Source organism: Lytechinus variegatus, chromosome 14, assembly GCF_018143015.1.
Source record: "Lytechinus variegatus isolate NC3 chromosome 14, Lvar_3.0, whole genome shotgun sequence".
NCBI classification, from domain to species: domain Eukaryota; kingdom Metazoa; phylum Echinodermata; class Echinoidea; order Temnopleuroida; family Toxopneustidae; genus Lytechinus; species Lytechinus variegatus.
The window spans coordinates 4,725,396-4,734,294 of NC_054753.1; the positions used below are offsets into that span (position 1 = coordinate 4,725,396).

General features: G+C 35.9%; 1 protein-coding gene across 1 annotated transcript; it reads left to right on the top strand.

The window, feature by feature from the left end:
* Nucleotides 1-5,431, top strand: LOC121427819 (G-protein coupled receptor GRL101-like). The gene is made up of 5 exons (XM_041624383.1): nt 1-66; nt 1,205-1,276; nt 2,271-2,342; nt 3,028-3,099; nt 3,789-5,431. The coding sequence occupies exon 5, from the start codon at nt 4,006-4,008 to the stop codon at nt 4,942-4,944; it is 939 nt and encodes a 312-aa protein (XP_041480317.1). The 5' UTR covers nt 1-66; nt 1,205-1,276; nt 2,271-2,342; nt 3,028-3,099; nt 3,789-4,005; the 3' UTR covers nt 4,945-5,431.
* Nucleotides 5,432-8,899: the final 3,468 nt, after the last annotated feature.

Consider the following 8,899-nt stretch of genomic DNA (forward strand, 5'->3'; position numbering starts at 1 on the left):
TCAGTCGAATCACATATCATCGTTGCCTAAGGGAGTTTTCAATGGTCTGGGAAATTTAGATTCATTGTAAGTAGATATTTTTCAAGAGTACTAAAGGATTGAAAGTCCAGACTGAAACGATAATTTTAGCTAACCACTTTATAGAATATCTTCTTTATCCAATATTCAAGAAAAAAAACATGCTCATCCTCGCTTGGTATTCTTCATATTTTGCCAAATTGATATTTGGGACATGATTCAACACAGATTACCAAAAGACTAAACTGGCAAATAATCCATCCACATCCATAGATGTGCAAGATCCATATTTTGTTATAGACAAACTACCTATTTTAAGAGATGTGACTATGATAGTTCCGTAGCCTATGAAGATTGAATTTGGCCATCCTATTTAGCGCTATTTCGGGCACATTTGAGAAAATCTGTACCTCTATTTTGAATAAAACTAGTACAAATTGGCCTTTAAAACACACTCCTGTATTCCGAGTTTCAAGCGATACCCTTGATATTAAGGGACAAGTCCACAGTCCACCCCAACAAAAAGTTGATTTGAATAAAAAAGAGAAAAATCAAATAAGCATAACACTGAAAATTTCATCAAAATCGGATGTAAAATAAGACAGTTATGACATTTTTAAGTATCGCTTCACAAAACAATTATATGCACATCCTGGTCGGTATGCAAATGAGGGGACTGATGACATCACCCACTCACTATTTCTTTTGTATTTCATTGTATGAAATATGAAATATTTCCATTTTCTCCTTATTGTCATGAGGAACAAGGTTTCATTTCTCCATGAACCTGAGTGTGGAATTACCATTGTTTGAACATATCGTGGTCCAACCAAGAGAAACTTTATTGTCAAATTTGTGAAAATTGAAATTTTGTATAATTCAAACAATAAAAAACAAAAGAAATAGTGAGTGACATCATCAACTCTTTCATTTGCATATCACACCGAGTTGTGCATATCACTGTTTTGTGAAAAGCGAAACTTGAAAATGTCGTAACTTTCTTATTTTACATCCGATTTTGATGAAATCTTCAGTGTTATGCTTTAATGTTTAATTTATCTCTATTTATTCAAATCAACACTTTTCTGGTGTGGACTTGCCCTGTAAGAAAATGACCTAATGAAATACAATCATGTGAAAAACAATTTCTGTATGTAGTCATGATGAACCTGTGTTTTTTTTCCAGACATCTGGGTATTAACAAGATCGCATCCATTAGGAATTCAACATTTATCAGCTTGACGAATCTGACTTACCTGTAAGTTAGGTTTTATAGTGTTCATTTTTGTTTTGATGTGCACACTATGGCCCGTATTCTGAAGTCGGGTTTAACTTAAACTCAGGTTTGAAGTTGTGGTTTAAGTATGGGAAGCCAAAATATCATTTTTTTTATTAAGTTGTATGTTTCTTATGTTTACTGTGCTCTTTCCTGATTCGTCGATGGTGAAGACAATTATCTTTTTATACTTCTTAGACAATTATGAATGATTTGAGAGCAAAATGAGCTGAAGTATGATATCTCTGCTGTTAGTAAATTATCTAACAATCGGCTCGCCATACTTAAACCACAATTTAAAACCTGAGTTTAAGTTAAACCCGACTTCAGAATACCGGCCTATATATCTTTGTAATACATGTATTTCTCATATCCATTCTTAGTACCAACAAGATATCGAGCTGAAAATGATTAATGCAGGCGATTTCTCTTCAGTCAATAATCGAGCACTCTACGAGTCTATAAAAAATATCTGGACAGATTGACCAAGAAACTGAGTCTGTTGGTGCCACACCCTTTTGAACTTCAGAAAATAATCCAGGATAAAGGCTAATGTGACCACTTAAAGACCAGATTTGACCGTTTCATAAAGGGCTTGCAACTGTTCTAACTTTATGGCAGCCACAATGGAAACCTTGATTTTGATTGGCTGCTGACCACTGTTACCATGGTAGTTGCAATTATGGCGAAGTTACAAGTCATTTATGAAAACGCGCCCCTGATCAGACAGTTCTTTGCCTTAATGGCAACTACCATGGTAACGGGGCTCAGGAGCCAATCAGAATCAATGTTACCATGGTAGTTGCCATAATGGCAAAGTTACAACAGTTGCAAGTCCTTTATGCAAGTCCTTTATGAAACAAGCCCCTTCAATTATGAAGTTCTGGTTTTCAGGTCAATGTGATCCGTCAGTTTTTAAAATGTACAATTAATTACTATTTCATTAGTTTTCTTGCAAACCATCTACTTTCATTAGAGACCTAAGTGGAAACCCTTTAGTCCTGATTGACGCCCATGCTTTCAAAGGATTGTCATGCTTAGAAATACTGTAAGTATTAATCATTAAGTTAAATCAATACATGAAATTGTCTCTATTCCTGTATTCATTCATAGGGCTATTTTCCTGTCTTTATACCTTGTTTTATATCTTTACATATTCATAATTTATCAATAACGTGTTAAATTACAAATTTCGATATTCATGTCATTATATATTTTAATTTGAAATCAATATGTGTGTTTTTCCTTATGTTGGTTTATAGGTTTTATTTCGATTTCTTTTCTACTTACTCCGCGTTGTTTATGTTCTTTATTCAGTAATACATTTACCTTCTTTCTTACTGACTGCAGAGTAGGTTTTATATCATATTACATTAAATATTATGATTATAATAATCATTATAATGCAAAACAATGCATAGCCATGTATGTGCCGAACTCTTTTTGCTTCAGGTTAAGTTAACGCTAAAAGCTCGATGTACTAAAACGAGTTGATCATACAATAAAGATGGAGATTTCATCAAAATCTGATAATTAGAAAGTCATGATAGTTCAAAGTTTTGGCTTTGTCACAAAGCAGTTTTACGAACAAGATGCGTGATATGCAAATGATAAAGATTTCTAAAATAAAAGGCCTCACTTGATGAAACTTGATGGAAATAAAATGAAATAAATCTTGATTGAATTGATAAATAGAAAATTAAAAGAGGTAAAATATTTCCATTTGATTTTAGGATAATATCCGAGACACAGCTAGTCAACGTAGGCGAAGATGCTGCTTATGGAACGGACAACTTACTTGAATTGTAAGATACTATAATTTCATATTTTAAATCTGACCACAAGAACAAACCAAGTCTATCATTTGGCCAAATTGAATGTATTATGGGAAATTATTTCATATGCATGAGCAATTCTTGTGCATCCAGTAGTGCCCGAAATACAACAATCACCATTGAACACACAGAGAATGCATTTATTTTTTTGTGTGCATTTGACATGAATTGCCATGGACTTGGATCATTAGGCATTAAAACTTTTTTGTGTGTGTTATATCGCATCTTGTCTTTCTTTGGAAATTATGTCATCTTTGTCTTTCCTAGTAAGAAATTGCTTTGGAGCTCAGCATGTGAAAGAAGTTATTTATTTCATCACTGATACATAGACATATATTACCGGTATGCAAAAAAATGCAATATTTTTTTCAACTGGACTCATCAGCTACCATTTAAATTACTTTTAAATTTTGGTTCTAAAAATTGGACGATGTGCCTAGTTTATAAACATTTTGGAATGCTCTAGATGTTGAAGATTGTAATCGATTTTGAAGTAAGCATAAGTTTTTCTTTAAGGGCGCTTTTGAAACCACTTGATAGATCAATATTCATCGATGTCCATATTCCGTAATTATATCTAAAATATCGCACATTTGTAATAGTTAACATAATGAAAAACATCATATGAACACATGTCTTTGCTCTTTTGCTGTTTCTAGGACGGCAGATGATCCCAAACTTTGTTGCCTGTTCAAGCCATCTGGGGAATGCAACACGCCACCGAATCCTTTCGCTACCTGCGAAGGGTTGTTACGCAACACCTTGTTAAGAATCTGCATCTGGCTGATTGGTATCAGTGCTCTGGTGGGGAATGTACTAGTGATTGCCTGGCGTACCTACAAACGCAAACTAGATCGGAGTGAAAACTCGGTGCAGATGAGTTTTATCACCAACTTGGCGATTGCTGACTTACTTATGGGTGTGTACATGGTATTTATCGGCAGCGCAGATGCCTATTTCGGTGCAGACTACTATCTGCACTCGGCGTCGTGGCGCAAAAGCTTTGCATGCAAGTTGGCAGGTTTCGTTGCCATGGTTTCCAGTGAAGCGTCTGTGTTTCTCCTAGTTCTTATTAGCCTGGATCGTTTCATCTGCATTGTGTTTCCGTTCGGTGTATTCCGTTTCCGGACCCGCTCTTCACGGGTTGCCCTATGCTTGGCATGGTTCCTTGCTATTCTCCTTGCCGTCATTCCAATCACCATTGGGGATCGCATCACAGGTTTCTATGGTTACTCTGATGTCTGCATTGGCTTGCCGCTAGTTACCCCGGCAACTGGCTTTCAGGGCGTCTGGGTTGAGTCCGGCAATGGGGACACCTTTGAACACCATTTTGTCGCGACTGGGAACTCCGGTTGGGCATATTCCACCGCGGTCTTCATTGGTCTCAACCTGATGTGTTTTGCAGCAGTCTTTGTGTTCTATGTAGCCATTTTTGTCTACGCTCGTAAGGCAGCAGCATCGTCCGGACGTAAAACGGAGCGGAAGGATGAGGTCAGAATGGCCATAAAAATGGCAATCATTGTTGGGACAGATTTCCTTTGCTGGATGCCAGTGATCATCATGGGTATCTTATCCCAGAGTGGTTCAGCCGTTATCCCTGTTGTGACGTACGTCTGGACCATTGTCTTTGTCCTCCCGATCAATTCCTCCCTCAACCCATACCTCTACACCATCTCCACCATGATCCAGAAGGGCAGGTCCCGGAAACCGATCACCAGTGGAACGTATCGCTTCTCCGCCTCGTCGTATCGCACAAGCCTTTCAGGGAGTACTAGTCCAGCGCAGGAAAGTTTGAAGACGGCGCAGGTACAGTGATCGGCGATGGAGTTCTGTGAAACCGCAGCCACACCAACATATCAGACTACAGTTTGGCCAATGGTATTGTTTCAAGCAGTACATGATAGCCTTGATTGGTCTTGAGTTAGTCTTGACGACCAAAATGTAACAAACATTTTAAATTGAACTTTCACATTAAAGTTGCATAAATGGCTCTACCTCTCTTCGGTAAAGTACTTTGTGGATTAGACCTCACTAACATTTCTCTCAGTGAATCAAATGGCTCTATCAATCATATACGTGTTGGCTATGTATCTATATTATACATACTTCATTGTAATTTTATGCAGGAGAAAGAATTAGTAATACATGTTTAAATCATGAAATGCATACTTATCAATTCAGGACATGTCAGTTCTTCAAAATATTACCATACTAAGAGTCATGCATTCTAGGGATTCCTTGTCCATTGTTAATACATTGTTAAAGGTCAAGTCCACCTCAGAAAAATGTTGATTTGAATCAATAGAGAAAAATCAGACAAGCACAATGCTGAAGATTTCATCAAAATCGGATGTAAAATGAGAAAGTTATGACATTTAAAAGTTTCGCTTATTTTTAACAAAATAGTTATATGAACGAGCCAGTTACATCCAAATGAGAGAGTCGATGATGTCACTCACTCACTATTTCTTTTGTTTTTTATTGTTTGAATTATACAATATTTCAATTTTTACGAATCTGATGATTAGGACCTCCTTGCCTGAAGCACAAAATGTTAAAATAATGGAATTCCACGTGTTCAGGGAGGAATGAAACTTCATTTCACATGACAATGACGAGAAAATCAAAATATTTCATATAATAAATACAAAAGAAATAGTGAGTGACATCGACTCTCTCATTTGGATGTAACTGGCTCGTTCATATAACTGTTTTGTTAAAAATAAGCAAAACTTTGAAATGTCATAACTTTCTTATTTTACATCCAATTTTGATAAAATTTTCAGTATTATGCTTGTTGAATTTTTCTCTTTTTATTCAAATCAAGTTTTTGTTGGGGTGGACTTGTCCTTTAATACAATGGTTGAATCATTTTGGTTTTGTATATGAATGACTATAATTATCTTTCTATTTCCGATTCAGTTTCTCACTCACATCCCCTTCCTCAATCTCTCCCTCCTCTTCATCCGACCCTCTCTCCGTTGCCACCATCTTTCTTTCTCCTTTCTTTACCACCATTCTTCTCTTTCCTGTTTTTACCTCTCCCTCACTTCCTCCCCATCTCACACGTCCTTTACTTTTTATGTCACTTTTTTTCTCTCCTTATCTTTGATGAAAATATATCTTAATTAGTACAGAAGTCCATGTTCTATTAGGATAATAATCCATATGAATGTCAATATGTTTCTACTTTCTTATACTACGTGTAGGTTGTGCAATCGTCTTGACTATTTATAGAGGTACATGTTTTAATGAGAGTCGCGGAAGTTGTTATCTGTAAATATTGGAAATGTATAAATCTTGAACCATAATTTGTTTCTCAGATTGTTCAGATTGACTTTCTTTCAAAGAAATCTTAATGACTGTGTTGATGTTGTTGATACTGCTATTGCTGCTGATGATGTTGATGATTATAACAAGCCCTTGTACAATTCTTACATGTATTTCAAAATACAAAGACTAATGCAAAGATATCATGTGTGAATTAATGAAAATGATTTAGTTAAAATACCAATCCTGATAAAAAGCATATGTCAACCTCAAAGTACAGCTTCTAGCCAGAAGCACTCTGTTTTGTCTACTCCCAATACATTTCAGTCATTTCAATAAGATCCCTTTTATAGTATGACTCAATTTATTTCAGACATTATATCTTCATGTCCTGTTATTTCAACTTTCTTACATACCCAGGACCAAAATCCAATTGAAACCAGTTGGATTTTCAACTGGTTTTAACTGGAATTTAACAATTTCCAGTTGAAACCAATTGAAACCAGTTGGGCAACTGGAAATCCTAACTGGAACCAGTTGGGTAAATGGATATGACTTCCAACTGGAAATGATTTTTAACTGGAACCAGTTGGGCAACTGGAAATCCTAACTGGAACCAGTTGGGTAACCGGAAATGACTTCAAACTGGAAATGATTTCTAACTGGAACCAGTTGGGTAACTGGAAATCCTAACTGGAACCAGTTGGGCAACTGGAAATCCTAACTGGAAATGACTTCCAACTGAAAATGATTTCTAACTGGAACCAGTTGGGTAACTGAGATGACTTCTATTTTATCACTGCAAGGTCTGGTAAGGCCCTTTGTGATTGGTTTCACATTTTAAACAAGGACGGAGTGGTTGATGGAATGACTGATTTCAAATCTTTGTGATATAAGGACCATGATACTGTTGTAGATACAGTTGCATTTAAATTAAACTCAATTAAATGTCGGACTCACAAGTGCATCTTAACAGTAATGAAGTGACATTTCACTTCTGTTTGATTTCAACGATTTGTGAAATGAGGACAATTCTCAAGCTAAACAATGTAGGACATAAAAGAAAACCAACTAAATCTTTAGGGTATATGCCATATTTTATTCATTGCTCAATAAAGATATACACATTAGCCAATCAATTCATTCCATCAAGAAAGCATAAAAGAAAAATGAATTCACATACATGTTTCATTTTGATATTTCAGCAACATTCTAAAGAAGTTCAAGATTTCAAAAATGAGACTGTAATTTAATTGTCATGTCTTGATGCTGAACATGACAGCTCCCTTGGATACCAATCTCAAATTCTGAAAATTTCAAAGCTACAATAATGTTTTTAACACCATATATTTTATACGGTTTGATGAATATGAACCTCACCCAATGAGAGCTGAACATTGCTTGAAAATAACTTGTACTGGCTAATAACGCACAATGATATACATAACTGATGCACGGTTGCACGAGAGCCGCCATAGCCATCATGTGACGTCACAGGCATGTGAGAGTTCTGAGCACACCAAGGATCGGAGGGGCAGGCCAATGTCTAGTCACAAGGCAACGCCCCTCTAAACATTAACACTGCCATACAGCTCATTGGAATTCCTGACCTGTGTCTGTACATGTATGCGACACCATAATACTATACATATCCACTGTGCTACAGGTACATGTAAAGGTGAAATGTATGATGCTACATGTACATTTGTGACTTTTTCACAAGAACTACATGTATCTCTTTTCGAGCAACGTCGTATAAGTAGATTGCACATTTCTCACAAGCAATCCTTTTGCAGAGAGTTGCCATGGATACTTGCAATAATTAAATTTTTAAAATACCACTTTCTACAATAATTGAGAACATCTGGTCTAAGCCAAAATTTAAGATGTTTGAAGAGTGTGACTGAAAAAAAAAAATCATTTTACAATCGTTTTTTTTTTCTTATTCAAAAACAAAGCCCAAAAGCCCCCTCCTCCCTTTCAATCCCATAATGCATTTCTCCATCCTTTAATGCATTTTATCATCCACAATGGAACATGGAGTGGAGAATAGGTGACAGGATTTGCCTTTGAGCATGACTCCATTTAATTAATTTTATAAGTTGCAGATACATGTACATCATTTCGAACATTCACGAGTGATCTTTTCTTTTCATTAATAAAGGATTCACTTTGTATTAATTTTGAAATCATTGTTTTCATTTGATATTCAGATTAAATTGCCATCACTCCATGGTCAATCAAACCCTTTTTAAAACATGATCCCAGTCTTTGGATCCATAATACACAGGACAAAGCGTTACATTACATATTTCCATGAAGTCCACAAAATTAGTTTTCCTTTCTCCTCTTTTTTTGAGAAGAAGTTCTGTCATATAATATCTTATCTACACAGGGCGGTCGCTTCGGTAGTGAAAATTTCTTTCTGTGGGCCCTCCAACCATGTGTTTGCATGAAAAATTAATTAAAATTCCATAAAAAGTCTACATATTTGACCAAC